This window comes from Rhinopithecus bieti, unplaced genomic scaffold, assembly GCF_001698545.2.
Source record: "Rhinopithecus bieti isolate Rb0 unplaced genomic scaffold, ASM169854v2 scaffold_24263, whole genome shotgun sequence".
NCBI classification, from domain to species: Eukaryota; Metazoa; Chordata; class Mammalia; order Primates; family Cercopithecidae; genus Rhinopithecus; species Rhinopithecus bieti.
In genome coordinates this window covers 1,298,160-1,316,160 of record NW_016811410.1, presented here as the reverse complement: position 1 = coordinate 1,316,160, position 18,001 = coordinate 1,298,160, and the positions used below count along the sequence as shown (strand labels likewise).

At 53.1% G+C, this 18,001-nt stretch overlaps 1 protein-coding gene across 8 annotated transcripts in view; it reads left to right on the top strand.

The window, feature by feature from the left end:
- LRRC27 (leucine rich repeat containing 27) overlaps positions 1-17,272 on the top strand; it is a 49,274-nt gene extending 32,002 nt beyond the window's left edge. For 4 of the 8 annotated variants that reach the window (XM_017893850.1, XM_017893851.1, XM_017893852.1 and 1 more), the window contains exons 9-11: positions 3,640-3,758; positions 6,572-6,695; positions 16,897-17,272. In XM_017893850.1, coding sequence (XP_017749339.1) covers positions 3,640-3,758; positions 6,572-6,695; positions 16,897-17,055 — 402 coding nt within the window. In that variant the 3' untranslated portion in view covers positions 17,056-17,272. Of the gene's footprint in view, positions 1-2,576; positions 2,706-3,639; positions 3,759-6,571; positions 6,696-8,007; positions 8,165-16,844 lie in introns of those variants that run through there. The other 4 variants (XM_017893853.1, XM_017893857.1, XM_017893854.1 and 1 more) reach the window with 4 other exon arrangements.
- The last annotated feature ends 729 nt before the right edge of the window (positions 17,273-18,001 follow it).

Genomic DNA, 18,001 nt, shown 5'->3' with positions numbered 1-18,001 from the left:
GGACACTCAGTCATCATCTTTGCTGTCACCTTTTTCCTAATTTCCCCAATATGTGGAGAAGTTTAAAAATACATATTTTGCCACTTCCCGGAATAAAAATACTTGCACAATTAGACATCACTAAGAATGCTTTCAGAGCTGAATTATAGCAAAACTCTGGGAAACTTAAATGCCAACAGATGGAGACGGCTAAATCGTCACGTCCAGACCATGAGCTCCCTCTGTGGTTGACAGAAGGGTGGTCAGTGACCATATCCACTGGCCTGAAAGTGTCTTGAAGAATCGTTGTAAGTGAAAACAGCACAATTTGCAGGACAGTGCACAAAGACTCACTTTGGTCTGGAAGAATGTACACCAAACCAATGACTGCGGGGAGGGCTGTGGCTCCAGGGAGGGGGCGCAGAGGAGGGGTCGATGCTGCCACAGTGTGTGCTTCTGAGTCCTGTGAGCCCATCACAGCGAGAGTGTATGCAGTTTCTTAAAAAAGAAAAAAAGGTTTTCTAGAAACTCACCCATCATGAGATAGAGCAGTTCAGTCAGCGAGTATGGAGGGCCTGCTGTGAGCAGGGAGGGACAGGCACAGGCCCTGCCCGCGGGAGCGTGCACCTCGTGCAGAGGCAGACACTCAGCCGCGGCAGCAGGCAGAGCTCCGTGGTAGCTGGTGCTGTTGTGCACACCCCACCAGGCCCTGGGTGAGGCAGCTGAACGCACGGAGAGGCTGCTGCTGCCCTGTGCCGCCCTTGGCCTGCGCTGCCCCAGGCACTGGTGAGATACTTGGTACGGTCCAGAGTGCTGCAGTCAGAGTCCAAGGGAAAATCTTTATGCCTAAACGTTCATATCTAATATACAAAGAATGGCTACTAATTGATTTTAAAAATTTGAGAATCCAGTAGAAGAAATGGGCAAAAAGTATGGCAGGCAGTCCACAGAAGAGGCAATCCAAGCTACCGTAAAGACATGAAAAAAAGCTCAGTCTGCGAGGAAGACGTAGGGTGGACGTGAGCTCAGTGCAGGTGCCTGTGTGGTCGGCAGGAAGGAGCCAGGGTGGCGGAGCAGCGTGGGGGGGGGAGGGCGTAGAGCAGTGTGGGAGGAGCGGGGGTGGGGGTAAGAGCAGCGGTGGGAGGGTGGGGTGGACAGTGGGGGAGTTGGAGCCTGTGGGGAGGAGCGGGCGGAACAGCATGGGGGGAGAGCTACGTGGGGGGGGTGGAGCAGGCGTGGTGGGAAGGAGCCGGGGTGGTGGAGCGTGGGAAGGAGCCCGGGTGGTGGAGCAGCGTGGGAAGGAGCCGGGGTGGTGGAGCGTTGGATAGGGCATGGAGGCCGCTGCCACCAGCTGCTCCGAAGGCATCTTTCCAGGTTAAGAACATGTTCTTCTTTGAACACATTTAGGAGTCCATGTTATAGAAATAAAAGCAATCATATAAGCATTTATATACACAGATGTATCTCTGTGTATTTCAGTATTGTTGGAGAGACAAGCATAAATAAGTAAAACTCCGATTTCCATGTCCATAACAGGGAAGTGGTTCCATGCACGGGCCCGGGGAGCGCAAGCTCCCAGGCTGCCGGCCTCCCAGCTCCCTGCAGCTGGGCAGGAGGACACAAGATGGCGCCACAGCCCCAGGCGGCCGCTGCTGGGTGGATCCCACTGGCCAGTGGCACCCACGGGCAGGGCTGGGCTGGGCTGGGCTGGGTGGGCCTGGGGAATCATGGCCCCTGGCTTTGCAGACTGGTCCAGGGGTGTGCCCCCCTGCCCTGCATGTGCTTTTGCCGATCCGTCACTGTGAGGTCACACCCCGAGTACATTCGATGGGGCGGGAGCCTTGAGGCTGCAGCTGATAAAAGGGCTGCAGAGCTAAAGCCTGTGGCTGGGTAAAGCCTGGGGCGTCACCTGCTTTGTAAAAAGCAGTGCACTTCTCTTCATGTCGCTCTGAAACCAGCCATGACTTGAGCCCATATTTTGGGCTTCAGATCAATTGCATGTTTGACACTCAACAGATAAACCCTGGTGCAAAGCCCATTGCACACCACCAAAGCGGCAGCCTGCTGTAGGCTTCGCCTGTGTGTTCATGTTTGTATTTGGTTCTTTGCTTGCTCACTCGAGATCTGGATGTTTGAAAAAGTCTTCCTTCTCTATATTTTAGAGTGGGAGTAAAGTGCGGATGGGTGGGCTTCCCTCCAAATACATACTTTTAATGTCTTTTAAAATAAAATTAAATGTCTGATTTTAAAAGAAAAAAACACCCACTGGATTTAGCATTTATTTATTTATTTATTTTTGAGACAGGCTGGAGTGCAGTGGCACAATCTTGGCTCACTGCAACCTCTGCCTCCCAGGTTCAAGCGATTTTCTTGCCTCAACATCCTGAGTAGCTAGGACTACAGGCGTGCCCCACCACACCTGGCTGATTTTTTGTGTTTTTAGTAGAGACAGGGTTTCACCATGTTGGCCAGGCTGGTTTTGAACTCCTGACCTCAAGCAGTCCGCCCGCCCCAGCCTCCCAAAGTGCTGGCATTACAGGCGTGAGCCACTGTGCCCGGCCAGGATTTAGCATTTGTTCTTTTCTTTCTGTTGGAAGAATCTTTGGGAGAATCCTGATCACCTGAAAGTGTCCCAGCTCTCAGTCAGCCAAGAGTTTCCTCTGCCGTGGCTGCAGCCTGTGTCTCGCTTTATGGTAGGGTGGGAGGGATAGGAAAAGGTTGGTGGGTGGTCCCTGGTCCTCCCTGCCTCCCGTCTTTCCACCCTTTCTGGTTGCCAAACACTTTTTAAGTGTCAGGCATGTACTAGGGTTAAGCTAATGGCCAGACAAGGGCCGAGGCCTGGAAATTCATTTAGAGGAGAGAACGGCAGAACAGTTCCAGACATCAACTCGGTAAATGCTAAACGGATCCTACAAGTCTCCACATTGCAGTAGCCCCTGGTTGGAAGTTCTTCTCCCCCACCCTGTTGCCAGGGTTCCCTCCTACCTGTTTTTGTCATCCTACAGTTTCTGACAGTCCCAGGGAACACAGCAAACACACACGTGCACACTGCACACTGCACACTGCACACTGCAGGCGCCCACACAGGCCCAAAGCTCCCTGAGGTCCGGAGGGGTCAGTGTGGCTCTCAGGTGTGTTCACTGGAGGCAGCAGCGAGCAGCATTGGTCACGCCGCCCTTGGGGTCCTGACCTCCTCCTGCCTAGGGTGCATATCACAGCGAGTGTCGGGTCCCCCCAGGCCTCCCAGGCTCTGGCACTGAAGCTGGAGAAACAGATCTGGGGCCCCTGTGGAGAGGGGCCATCTCAGGACGCCTGTAGGAAGCCAGCCACTGCAGCAAACCTGGCGTGGGGGGCATAAGGGCATGCGGGGCAGCCTTCTGAGCAACCCCAGGTTCCCCTCACTCTGCATCTTTGCCTCCTACCCCAGCCTGTGCTGTCAGGGAGGCCCCAAAAAGATGTCCAAACTGAGATCCCAGCAGGGCACGAGAGCTAGCCAAGACCTGGGGGGATGACCGCGTTGCACAGAGACCATCTACCCGGGGTGACCTCGGACCCACCTCTTCATGGACGGGGAGCGAGTCTAACACACCTGGCAGGTTAGCTTTGTGGGAAAACAGCATTTACTGGGATTCCAGAAATGACCTCGTTGGGTTTTCCTAGGTGGCATCAAAGATTCCCTCTGCCACGGATCTGATAGATAACGGGAAAGTGCCACTGAATCCACTTAGAAAAATGAAACCAAGCAAAGAAAAATCGCCACAAGCAAGTCAAGAAATGAGGTTGGTAACTGCGACAGGGGCTTAGTCCTTCCAGGGCTCAGCCAGCCACCCACGGACAGGTGCTGTTGTTTATTTCATGAGCATGCACTGAGGAGCCCTGAACCTCCAGGCTGTGGTGGGCTCCAGGCTGCGGCGGGCTCCAGGCTCTGGTGGGTTCCAGGCTACGGCGAGCTCCAGGCTGTGGCAGGCTCCAGTCTGTGGTGGGCTCCAGAGAGAGCCAGGTAAGCCTGGACGATGCGGTCCTTGCCCTCAGGGAACTGCCGTCGCCCAGCCATGGTTCCTGTAGGTCACCAGGATACAGAGTGCTGCCGAGCCCTCTGTAGTGGGTGCTGCTGTGGGCACTGAGGGGAGACGTGATCTGACACCCGCCCGCTGCAGTCCCTGCCATGCCCTCCCCATCCCACCCCCTCTGCCTCCCTCAGTCTTCTCATGCTGAGTTCTGATCTCACTCCTTCCCACCCCAGCTTTCTTAGACCTGACCCTCAGGGCTGCTCAGCCCTTCCCCTCATGGGGTGTTGGGTGAGGCAGCGAGGCCAAGCATTGACCCAGGTGAAGGGGACCCAGGCAAGGTAGCCACCATGTGGTGGAGGAAACAGCCAGAATCGAGAAGCTGTGTTAGGAAGCACTTGAGATATTTTGATTTTGAGTCCCTGGCCAGGGGGTGGCCAGGCTGCTGGGCAGGTTGTCATCCCCGGGAGAGGCAGGCAACCACGGCCCCATCAGGCATCGTTGGTGGGCCACATAGGGGCCTGAAGTTCAGGAGAGCAGGGAGGGATATTTGGGAAGCCTGGTGCTCACCTGGGACCAACGTGAGGGGAAGGGTAGGGGCTCAGAGACTTGCGCTTGGTAGCGGGGAATAGGGATGGATGGAGCAAATGGGGCTGAGGAGCACTGGGTGGCCCGACAAGTTCGCGGGGCAAGACACGGTCCGCAGCGACTGCTGGACAGAGCAGAGTCAGGGCACAAGGCAAGGACAGAAGCTGGAGGCTGGTCCCTGGGTGGGTCCCTGTCTGGGCCTTGAGGGGAGGGGAGGAGCTTCGCTGGGAGGGTGAGAGCAGCTGCTCAGGGTTCCCAGGGGCTCACCCCTCTCGCCTCACAGCAGCTCGGGGGTCCGGGGCTCACCCTTCTCGCCTCACAGCAGCTCGGGGGTCCGGGGCTCACCCCTCTCACCTCACAGCAGCATTCCTTTCATTTTCCGCGGTCATAGCTTCTATAGCTGGGTTAGTGGCTGCGTCTTGGGGATGATCACTGGGCTCCCTAGTTGTCTCCACCTCCTCTGAGCCGTGTATAAGGACCAAGCTGACACGGAACCTCAGTGTGGACACACCTTCTTGTCCAGGCATTTCCTGCTGACTCTTCAGCTGGGCTCCTCCCTCGCACCTCCCAGGCATGCTGGGAAGCCGAGGGTGGCCTCAGGGAGACCACTGGAGACCCTGGGGCATGAGCACTGCTCTCCGGTGTCCCCATACTTTCCTGGCCGCTCTCTTCTGACCTGCACCAGGCTCACTGTGGCTCTCACTGAAGGCGCCTCACTGGGCTCAGAGGCCAGAGCAGAAGAGACCGTGGGGCCTGAGCTTGGAAGGCCCCGGGCCTGGCCCCTGGCCCTGCTGCTGCTCAGCCTCCGTCTGCCAGGGGCCTCCCTACTCAGTTTACCATACCCTGGATCCCGGCTGTGGTGTAACAAACCTGGAGGAAGGGCAAGGTGGGATGAGATGTGGGTGACAAAGGGCATGTTCTGTTCCTGCAGAATTTGTTCCTCATGGAGACTGAGAGTATTTGGGGAAAATCTGGATAGCCAACTAGGTTGGATTAACTCCCCAACCTTGTGAAAATGGCTTAGACTAAAACCATTTCGTCTCAAACATTTGAATGTTCTCTTACATCCTCCAAGGAGTAAAAGCCCACAGCAGACCACAGTGGCCGGCTAACCCCCCCCATCACCCTGGGGCCCAGTAAGAGCTGGGGTCTGATGCACTGACACGGAGCGTGCCCTGACCTGGGGGCTCTGTTCTGTAGGACTCCAGAGGGTGTCCTGCTGTCTTGTCCATAGTTACTCTGAAAAGCAAGCAAAACCAGCACAAACCCTGCTGCTGGGAGTGAGAGGGTCTTCAAGGAAGCCGAGTGAGAGTGTGTGCCATTGTATTCACAGCGGTACATGCACCCACACCCGCACCCACACCACACCCACACTTGCATCTACCTCCACGCCCACGCTTACATCCATGCCCACACCCTGGGGCCCCACACTCATGCAGACTGGAGTGGACCTCGCCACCCCACAGCTCACCTGCAGCAGATCCCTGGCTCTTTCTACCACCCTGAGTCATTATCTTTAAAATTAAAGGAACCCCAAACCCCTGAGCCCCAATAGTAACAGAGAAAATATGTTTAAAATCATAACTGAATACACTTTTCTTTTCATCTATTTAAGGATTTAGGAAAACCATGTATTCCATGTGGGAACAAAAACCTGCTTTTCCCTTCATGTGGTGCAATGTGCAGTATCCTAAATGTGTCATATCTTAAATCAATGTGAGGTTTTTAAATAAGAATAGTGTGTGTTCTGGCAGCTTCTGAACTACTGAAGAAGGGATGGGAGAGGCAGCCCAGGCCCCAGGCGTGAGTCTGGAGGAGAGTGGGTGCTGCGGAGCCCCAGGGTAGCTCAACAGCAACTGGCCCTGCTGTGCGGGAGCCTCAGGACCGCTGTTTGGTCTGGGAAGAAAGGAACACGCTTTCTCCCTGGTTATGGTAGGAGTTGCTAGGATCAGAGTAAATGTGTCAAGTCATTTCCCTCATTGCCCTTTGTTTCTCAGTACCCTCCAGGAGGGAAATTTAGAAGAGAAGATAAAACAGCACATCCACCAAATGCCTGAGCGAAGATTCCATGGCCCAGCCCCGCTGGAGGAGATGAGGAAGGCTGCCGAGGATCTGGAAATTGTAAGGATTTCTTGGTTCTGTGTAAAAATTGTGGGGTGTTTTTTTTTGTTTTGTTTTGTTTGTTTTTTATTTTTTTGAGACAGTCTTGTTCTGTCACCCAGGCTGGAGTGCGGTGGCACAGTCTCAGCTCACTGCAGCCTCCGCCTCCTAGGTTCAAGAGATTCTCCTGCCTCTGCCTCCTGAGTAGCTGGGATTACAAGTGTACGTACGCCACCACACCCGGCTAATTTTTGTATTTTTAATAGAGATGGGGTTTTGCTATGGTGGCCAGCCTTGTCTCGAACTCCTGGCCTCAAGTGATCCACCTGCCTTGGCCTCCCAAAGTGCTGGGCCACTGCACCCAGCCTAAAACATTGTTTTGTTAAAAATGAAGGGAACCCATTGTGCCTCTTCAGAGCATGCACTCTCTAAAACCATGGGACTGTGTGGAATGTGTCTTATCAGGGTGTGAAAATTCCCAGAATTGCAGTTGGTCACGTGAGAAGGAAAACATTTCAGCTGAGGGGCTGAGCCCTCAAATGTGCCAGGCCACATGGCAGACGGACCTTGGCATCTCGGCACTGGGCATCTGTGACAGGAGTGGCGGCCTGCTGACAGGGACTGGGAACCTGTCCTCTGCACATGTCTGTGGGGTCCTTGCTGGAGGCTTTGCACCCAGCTGAACCAGGCTCTAGGCCCAGGGCTGGGCCATGAGGGGTGCCACTGCAGAGAGGGGCCTGGCTGAGGCCACCTGGAGCATGGCTGACATGCTCAGTGTCTATGTCGGGAGGCCGATATTCATGGGGATCCAAGGCCTCCTGACCAGGAGCCTGCTGACCGGAACTGCTCACAGAAGCGTCTCCTCTATGTCTAGAATGTTAACCATCCTCTCAGCCACTGCCAATGGTGTTTACTCACTCAGCATACGCTGAGGCCCATCTCCTGGTACTTGGAGTGTCCTGGGCCGTGGGAGAGACACAGGAATGAAGGAAAGTGCTTTGCTGCCCGAATTGCTGCGTGGCCAGCCCATCCAGCTGTAGAAGGACACAGCTGCCCTCCCTGGCAGTGAACCTGGATACCTGTGTCCCCACCCTTCTTACAGCCATGAGAACACTGGCCTGTCTTCTCAGGCTACCCAAGGCCCCTGGCTGGTGGTGTCTTCCAGGTCAGTGTGCCATGCCCGAACACAGGTCAGGCTGCTGCGGCCTGCATCCGGGCTGCCCCCAGAGCAAGCAGCACTGTCACGGGGGAGGAAGCAGCCCCGGCCTTCCTGTCCCCACACCCCATCTGCAGGCTCCATTCCCACCATTTCCACTGTTTCCCTCTCTCCTAGAGCCAGAGATGGGAGAAACGAGGCGTGAGGGCAGGAAGTGGAGCCACTTCATGGAGACCCCACCCAGCCTGACTCGGACCCCAGTTCTGAGACTCTTTTCCTCTCAGCCCAGGGAGTTTGTATCTGCCTTTAGATAAACTCTTCTTCTCTCTGAATCTGTCGTTTATGAGTATGACCTTGTCCTTGGACACCCAAACCTTGCCTCTTAGGGCTTCAAAACATCTGTGTCTCAACCCATCACTTCGCGTTATGGACACAAAAGTCGATTTGGTATTATGAACAACTCTAACCACAGATTTGATACATTTAGTGAAATAGATGAATCCTTTGAAAGACAACATCTGCCAAAACTTACAGAAGAAATAAACAATTTGAATATGCTTGTATCATTTACAGGAATTTAATCAATAATTAATTACCATCCAAAACAGAAATCACAGGCCCAGATGGGTTCACTGGTGAATTCTACCAAACATTTAAGGTTTAAGGAAGAAACTATACCAATTCTGTATAATCTCTTCCAGAATATAGAAACAGAGAGAAAACATTTTAACTCATTCTCTGAGGCCAGCATTACTCTAATACCAAAACCATACAAAGATATTACAAGAAAGGAAAACTATAGACCAGTATCGCTCATGAACATAGATGCAAAAATTATCAACATTCAGAAATCAAATCCAGCAATGTATAAAAGCAATCACACACTGTAGTTCAACATTCAAAAATCAGTTAATGCAATTCATCACATCAGTAAGCTAAACAAGAAAAATCAGGTAGTTTTATCAATAGATGCAGAAAAAGCATCTGACAAAATATAACACCTGTCATGATGAAAACTCCCAGCAAACTGGGATAAGCTGGGAACTTCCTCAGCTTGTTAAAGAGCATCCAGAAAAGACCCACAGCTAACGTTGTTCTTAATGGCAAGAAACTAAACGCTTTTCCACTAAGATCAGGAGCAAGGCAAAGGTATTCCCTCTCCCTGCTGCTTTTCAGTCTCACACTGGGACTCTTAGCTGGTTCAAGAAGACAAGGCCAGGCGCGGTGGCTCACACCTGTAATCCCAGCACTTTGGGAGGCCGAGACAGGCGGATCACGAGGTCAGGAGATCGAGACCGTCCTGGCTAACACGGTGAAACCCCGTCTCTACTAAAAAATACAAAAAACTAGCCGGGCGAGGTGGCGGGCGCCTGTAGTCCCAGCTACCCGGGAGGCTGAGGCAGGAGAATGGCAGGAACCCGGGAGGTGGAGCTTGCAGTGAGCTGAGATCTGGCCACTGCACTCCAGTCCGAGCAACACAGTGAGACTCCGTCTCAAAAAAAAAAAAAAAAAAAAAAAAAAAAAAAAAAAAAAAAGACAAGAGAAGGAAATAAAAGGTATACAGACTGGGAAACAAGAAATAAAACTGTCTTTGTTCTCAGATGACATGATTATATATGGAGGAAATCCCAAAGAATTGACAAAAATTTCCTGGAACTAATAAGTGATCATAGAAAAGGTTACAGGATACAAGGTTAATATACATAAGTCAGTCACCTTCCTATGAACCAGCAATTAACAAGTGGAATTTAAGATTAAAAACGTAACATTTAAATTAGCACCAAAAAAAGGGTACTAAGTAAAAAAATCTAACAAAATGTATACAAAATCTATATGAGGAAAACTACAAAACGTTAATGAAGTAAGTAACTAAATCAATGGACAGATAGTCCATGTTCATGGACAGGAAGACTCAGTGCTGTTGGCAGTCAGTTCTTCCCAGCTTTAGGTTTCACATGCATTCCCAATCATCATCTCAGCAAATTGTTTTGTGGATATTGACAAACTGTTTCTAAAGCATAGATGGAGAGGATGAGACGTAGAATATCCAACACAGTACTGATGGAAAAGCAAGTCAGAGGACTGACACCCCGCAACTTGAAGACTCTAGAGCTACAATAGCAGTGTGATATTGTCCAAAGAATAGACAAATAGAATAGAGAGCCCCAAAATAGACCCACACAAATATAGTTAACTGATTTGACAGAGGAACAAAAGCAACTCAGTGGAGAAAGCATAGTCTTCAACAGATGGTACTGGAACAACTGCCAAAAACAAAAAAGAATCTAGACATAGACCTCACACCCCTTACAAAAATTAATTCAAAATGGATCATAGACCTAAGCGTAAAATGTGTTACTGTACAACTTTTACAAGATCACATAGGAGAAAACCTAAGTGACCTTGGGTATGGTGATGATGTTTAAATACAACACCAAAGCAAGATCCGTGACAAAAATAATTGATACGCCGGGCTTCATTAAAATCAAAAACTTCTGTTCTATGTAAGACACTGCCAAGAGGATAAGACAGGCCACAGACTGGGAGACAATATTTGGAAAAGATACACCCGATAGAGGACTGTTATCTAAACTATACCAAGAACTCTGAAAATCTCAACAAAAAGGAGCAAACAAGCCAATTAAAAAATGGGCCAAGAATCTGCAGAGACACCTCATCAAAGAAGATGCGTGGATGGCAGATCGGCATGTGAAAAGAAGCTTCACGTTGTGTGTCGTCAGAAATGCAAGTTAAGACAAGGAGATTCACCACACAAAAAATCCAAAACACTCACCACCAAACGCTGGCGAGGATGTGGAGCAACAGGAACGCTCATTAATTGCTGGGAATATAAAATGGTACATCCACTTTGGAAGACAGTTTAACAGTTTCTTACAAAATAAATCACACTCTCATCTTACAATCCAGGAATCACACTCCTTGGTGTTTACCCAAAGGAAATGAAAAGTTACGTCTACACCAAAACCTGCACATAGAGATAGCAGCTTTTTTCATAATTGCCAAAACTTGGAAGCACCCAAGATGTCCTTCAGCAGGTGACTGGATAAACTGGAACATCCAGACAGTGGAACACTGCTTAGCACTGGCAGGAAACGAGCCATCAGCAATGAGAAGACGCAGGGGAGCCAGCACGCCAGCGTGAGACGGCCGTACACAGATGGAGATGGTAAAGGGGTCGTGGGACCGGGTGGGGGTAGTAGGATATTGAGGGGTGAATCAGCAGAACACAAAGGGTTTTAGGGCAGTAAAACTACTCTCCGTGATGCTGTATTGTTGGATCCATGTGGTGATGCGTCTGTCTAAGCCCCACGGACTGTGCCACCCCACACGTGAGCCCGCATGTCGACTGTGGACTCTCGGTGGTGGAAACTACGTCCATGTGTGTGCATCAGGTGTACCACTCCGGTGTGGGATGAAGGCTGCTCTAAAAAAATCAAGTCCTGGTTTTTTAAAGTCTGCTTGGAAATCTGAAACCTGAGAGCTGGCTCTCGTGTCCCCCACGGTTCTCCTGTGCTCCCCCGCCCTGGTTACACGCAGAGAAGGGGGGCCGTGAGACAAAAGAGAATGACCCAGAAGGACACTGTGGCAGTTGATCTCAAATGCATACCCCAGGCCACGCCTGTCTCTTCATTGACTTTCATGCCACCTTAGGAGGAAGGCACTGCCACCCATTTCACGGATCAGAAAACAAGACTCCCAGAAGTGCCGTAACTGGCCCCACGGTGACACTATGAACGGCGGCGCTTTTCATCCAACCTGGGCATGTCTGAATGCAAAGCCAAGGTCCAAATGCTGCACTGTCTTCTTGGGGACGTGAATTGCCACAAATTCACCTCGTGCTTCAATACCTGTCTCGTGTTTTTCTGTGACTAAAAAAAATTCACGTGAAGTTCTTGATGAAGGGTTCAGGTCACCAGCACTGGCTCCTGTCGTGTGCCAACTCCAAGTTACTGCCAAGAGGCAGGGAGGGATGTGCTGTGTCACCCTGCCCAGGAGACAGGGACATGAACACCCGCTAACTTTCCGTGACAGGCTCCTGCAGCGCTTGAGCCCAGGGGATGCCCATGGGGTGGTTCCCTTCATTTCAGTCCTGGCTGGGAGAGCCAGAGGAAGGGGTTTTAAAACTCCCAAGAATGAGTTGGGAAGCAGCTGATCCTGCCCTGGAGGAGGTGAACTGTGTGGAGACAGGTGGTGTTGGCCGTCCACAAGCTCCAGCCATCCTTCTCCTCTGTCCCACTGCCTCTCACAGAGGACCAGGTGGGTGGGCGGGGCAGGGGAGAAGAGACCCTCTGAGACAGTCCAGAACAGTGTGGCAGGCATCCGTGCCACCTGATGGCCTCATTTTTAGGAAACAATCTTCATTATAGTTTTTTCTGAAACTGGACCTCCTGTAGGCTCAGTCCATTCCAAATGACCCTCCCTTTTTCTGCTGTCTACACAGGCCCACTAGCAAAAAAGAAAGGGCTGTGTTCTTTAGACTCAGTAGGGAAGCTATTTGTATAATCCTGGCGAGACGATCATGCTGGCCTTCCCTGCAGGTGAAGCCTCGGGCTTTGCCAGAAGAGTGTGTCTTTCCTTAGAGCTGGGCCCCAGGCAGGGCCTGAGCAAACCTTGCAGCAGCATGAGACGGGCCCTGGCTCCGTGGCTGTGCAGCCAGCCTGTGTGGAGGCTCCGTGGCCTGTATGGAGGCGCCAGCCTGTGTGGAGGCTCCGTGGCTGTGCAGCCAGCCTGTGTGGAGGCTCCGTGGCCTGTGTGGAGGCGCCAGCCTGTGTGGAGGCTCCGTGGCTGTGTGGAGGCGCCGGCCTGTGTGGAGGCGCCGGCCTGTGTGGAGGCGGGCACGCACGTGCCTGAGACGGTTGGCATGTTCCAGGCAGACAACCATCCAAGTGCACACTACGCCTCTAGAAGCAGAGTCTCGTTCTGCCGGCTTCTTCCCCGGCCCCCGTGTTTCCTTCAAGGCCTCTGCGCAGTGCCGTGCATGGCGTGGCGCTAGCGAGGAGTCCTCGGTGACATGGCGTGCGTCGGGAGCACCCACCACCACCCCGTGCGCCCTGAAGCCTAGCCCGTGGGAGAAGGGGATGCCAAATGGGGGAAGTAGGAGGGGCTGGAGTCCAGCCCATGGGCCAGGAGCTTGTGTTTGATTAGAGGGCCAGGATGGACGGGTCAAGGGAGAGAGAGAAGAAAGACCAGAGGGATGAAAAAGCTGCTGAAAACAAACCAGCCACAGACGTGGCCCTTCCAGGTCAACACGGCCCGTTCTGCACGTAGACTGATCTCCACTCTGCCCAGAAGCCACCAGAATGACAGGAGAGGGAACAAAAACGACCTTCACTCCTCAGGACGAGAAAATGGAGAGGAGCCTGCCCTCTTGTCAGGAGGCTCCCCCTTCCCCAGGTCTTTCCTGTAGTAATAGAGCCTCACGTCTCAGCTGGGCACAGGCTGCCCCACAAATGGCCACATTTCTCTCCCTCCCTTGCAGCCAGACATGGGCCTGTGGCTCTGTTCCGGCCGGCAGGATGTGAGCAGATGAGCATGGACGTCCTGAGCTTTGTCCTCTCCCTTCCTGGCTGGAATGCAAACATGATGGCCAGAGCAGGGGCAGCCACCTCAGCCCTCAGGTGGAGGCCGTGGGCCAGGGCTGCAGAGCCAGTGTGCAGTAGTCTGTCTCTGGTGTGGGTGCTGTCCTCTCAGACACACTGCTCCACCTGGTCTCAGTTGCTGTCGTCGGGGGGCTGGCAGGGGAGCCCTGTCCTCACACACGGAGGCCTGGGCGATTTTGCACGAAGGAAGCCCCCTAGTGGTGCAACGTGAAGGGCCTGCCGAACAAAATGCCAGCAAAGATGCAAGGTGATGCAGCCCCAGAGCACAGGAAGACAAAACCAACCACAGAGGGACTGGAAGCAGAGGCCGGGGCGCGGTGGCGCAGGCCTGCAATCCCAGCACTTTAGCAGGCTGAGGTGGGTGGATCACCTGGGGTCAGGGGTTTGAGACCAGCCTGGCCAACATGGTGAAACCCCGTCTCTACTAAAAATGCAAACAATTAGTTGGGCATGTTGGCGCTGCCTGTAATCCCAGCTACTTGGAAGGCAAAGGCAGGAGAATCACTTGAACCTGGGAGGCAGAGGTTGCAGTGAGCTGAGATGGCACCATTGCACTCCAGCCTGGGCAACAAGAGCGAAACTCCGTTTCAAAAAAAAAATTAAGTGGACTCTGTACGGGTCACGATAGGGCCCTGAGTCAGCTTCCCTACTCTGCCCAGCCCACTGACTCCTCCAGCCTACCCAGCAGGAGACAGGGCTGCCTCTAGAGAAACTGACCAACCAGGCGCCATGGTGGTGACAGCGGCCACGTATGACCTAAAGAGCCCTGCAGAAGATCAGGTGCACAACTGACCAGGAGGGCCAGCCAGCTCCGTGGTGCTGTCTGAGATATCAACCAACCAAGACAGAAGCCACCTGGGTGTCCCCCAGACAGCCCCGGCCTGCACTGAGCAGCCAGCAGCTCTCCACCAACAACCCAATCTCAGCCTCGCTCCAGGGCCTCAGTCACGAGTGGTTGCTCAGCTACTGAGGGAAGCCCCAAGGTGAGGGAGAGGCCAAAGCTAGCTGGTTGGGGAGCAAGCTTCAGACGGATGCGGACATTAGGGGACACTTAAAAATGACAAGTCAGAATTAAAATCCCCCCATGGGAACAGACAAATCTGCTGCCATGAAACCCAGCAGGCTGTTTTAGAAAGTGAACACTCAGGCCAGGTGCGGTGGCTCACGCCTGTAATCCCAGCACTTTGGGAGGCCGAGGCGGGCGGATCACAAGGTCAGGAGATCGAGACCATCCTGGCTAACACAGTGAAACCCCATCTCTACTAAAATACAAAAAATTAGCCGGGCGCGGTGGCGGGCGCCTGTAGTCCCAGCTACTCGGGAGGCTGAGGCAGGAGAATGGCGTGGGCCCGGGAGGCGGAGCTTGCAGTGAGCTGAGATCCGGCCACTGCACTCCAGCCTGGGTGACAGAGCGAGACTCCGTCTCAAAAAACAGGAAAAAAAAAAAAAAAAAAAGTGAACACTCAGATAACCCAGAAGAACTCCCAAGGCAAAGTTTAAAATGTGGGAAAAATTTTAAAAATTAAATTAGTCGATGCATAAATCACCCAGGAAGGGGAGATGGGAAGCAGAGATGAGACGAGAGGAAAGGAAGTTAGAGGACGACCCAAGCAGAGCAAAGCATCCGGCAGGTTCCAGCAGGAGAGACGCGAGCAGACGGAGGGAGAGGGTGCAGGAGGGCTCTTCCCGAAGGAGCCAGTGTGCTTCCTGCCAGAAGGGCCCACAGCCGGCACCACGGCTCAGCGTCCCAAACCAGAGCAGGACGGACCCCCCGAGACTCCAGGGAGGGCGGGGAGAGAGGCCCACACAGAACCAGGCACTGGGAGGGAGCTGGTCTCGGTGATGGCACTGCCCTCAGCAGGCACAGGGATTCGGTCCTCCGAGTGCAAGGTCAGGGGTCAGCACACAATAAGACGTTTTCAGACATGCAAGGACTCAAAATGCTGCTTCCCATCTAGCGAGTCTTTCTCCAGAAGCCACTGTAGAATTTGTTCTATCAAAACAAGGGAGTAGATGCTGAGAGAGGAAGGTAAGAATTCCAGAGGAAAGGAAGCTGACCCAGAAGCCCCTGGCCACCGGCTGCTGTGAGAGGGGCCTGTCGGGGGTCTCCCCAGGGAGACCAGGTCAGTCTGAGGACTTGGCCAGTGGAGGAGGATGTTGAGAGAGGTTTTACAGTTGGAAAGGATGTAATGACAGATATAGAAAACAAAGCAAACATTTTTAAAGGAGGCAGTTATGCATCCTACAGGGAATACAGGTTTCTATGGGAAGCGAATAACGTTATCAATGACTATTTACTGGGTCAGTGACAAGTAATATTGACCGAGTCACAGAGCCAGAAGCCATGAGTGCTGCTGTAGCCCACAGTTGTGATATGGAGGGGGAGGCTGCAGGGGTCTCCGGGGACCTGCTGTGATTATGGCTCTATGGAGGGGGAGGCTGCAGGGGTCTCCAGGGACCTGCTGTCATTATGGCTGTATGGGGTGGGGGGAAGCTGCAGGGGTCTTCTCCGAGGACCTGCTGTCATTATGGCTGTATGGGGGGTGGGATGCAGTGCTCTCCAGGGACCTGCTATGATTTGTCTGTATTGGGGGGAGGCTGCAGGGGTCTCCTGAGACCTGCACTGGAGGTCGTGTCCAACCTGTGCCCCCAGTGAGGCAAGCTGGGGAGGGAGAGGAAAGCCGGGTAGCCCAGGGCTCCTGTGCTTGGAGTGGGGAGATTGGGATTCTGCAGAGGGCTGGAGGGGCAGGAACAGGAAGAGCCCCTCCTCAGTTTCTCCACCTGAGGCCCCCTGCAGTGCCCTTCTCAGCCTCACCTTATTCTGCCCAGGGGATTGGCCCTGGACCATGGGGTTTGGAACAGAAAGCCTGCCTCTGGTTTCAGGCTCGGCAAGTTCTTTCTCTAGGAACCCCTGATCCATGGCTTCTGTGTCTGTGGGGTAGAGGTGGCGATTGTGGCCCCATCTGCTTCCCAGGCTTTCAGGTGTGGTCATGGCTGTGGTGATGCTTTCCAACACACTGCCTGGGTGTGGCACCAGCCTTCCCTGTGCCCACAGGATGATGCCCTGAGTCTCTGTTCATCCATTGACCTGTGTCTGCACAGGACACCTGGGTGGGGCTGTGGGGACACCAGGATGAGTGGCCATGTGTGTGCCAGCAGAGGGTGGTGTCCTCATGAGGTGGAAGGCCTGGGAGCTGGCTGGAAGTAGGCTGCCGGGCCCCATTGCAGGGAAGACCGTGCCATGATGCCGCTTGCAGGGGCCCCAGGGGAGCAGGACTGGTTCTGCTCACTCCCACACGGCCTGGGCCCCACGTGGAATCTGAGCCAGAGACGTATGGATGCCCTAAGTCCTGCCAGCCTTTCTAACGTCTCCCCCTCCTTGTCTCCCACAAGGCCAAAGAGCTACAGGACAAAGTAACGTCTCCCCCTCCTTGTCTCCCACAAGGCCAAAGAGCTACAGGATGAAGTATTAGCCTTGAACAAAGACCGTCGATGGGCGGCCCTCGCTGGAAACCTGTCGCTTGGCCCGCCAGCATCACAGCCACAAAATACATTTTTTAATACAAAATATGAAGAATCAGGAAATGTTCGCAGATACCAGTGACACCGGGTGGCTGGACTAATAGAGACATCTTCAGACAGGAGCCGCTCATTCTTCTTTCCCAGGCGTCGCCTCCTGTGTGGTGGCCGGAAGAGCGCCAGGTTCAGTGTTACCCTTAGGGCTGATTTCTCGGCAGCCTGCTGTTTTCCTTAGACAAGTCCGTGTTCCTCTCCTGAGGCTGTGGAAGATTTCAGCCGTATTAAAAGAAAGGACACTGTGAGCACGTGGTCTGCTTTCACTTCTTTCCGCAGGCTCCTGCCAAGCCATGTGACAGAATGCTCGTGCTCAGGCGCCTGCCTCTCTCCTGCCCTGGAGCCCTTGTTACAACAGTACTCACAGCTTTCATTCACTTAGTTATTTGAGTGTGAGATAGGAGACCAGGTCATCCCATTCCCGCCAAGCCAGAAGTCCCTGCAGCACCACCTTTGGCTAGGAGGGAGGGATGAGAGCCAAAAGGGGCTTCAGGGGAGTGGTTACCCTGCTCCCTGCCCAACGACAGGGCCCTCCTTTTCCCTGCTCCCTGCCCAGCTATGGGGCCCTCCTTTCCCCTGCCCCTTGCTCGGCTACAGGGCCCTCCTTTCAGCCTTGACCCCTTCCTGGTTGCTACCACTCAGCCTGCACGTGGGACAGCGGACTCCACTCCAGGGACACAGCAGGGTCCGCAGACCTCGGCATCGTAGATAGCCTTATTTCACGCTGTCTGCGCGGGCTGTGTAGATTCCGTGTGACTCAGTCTCTTGTGATGAGTGTTTGATTGGATCTTGAAAACATCTTTGGTTTGATTTCTTTAACAGAGGTGAGACTATTCAGACTTTGTTTCTTTTTCTGTTAATTTTGGTAAATATGGCTTTCAGTGAGTTTCCTCATTTTATCCAAGTTGTATGATGTATTAGCATAAAGTTCCTCTTATTTTCAGTATCTTTAGGATCTGTCATAATGTCCCCTCTTT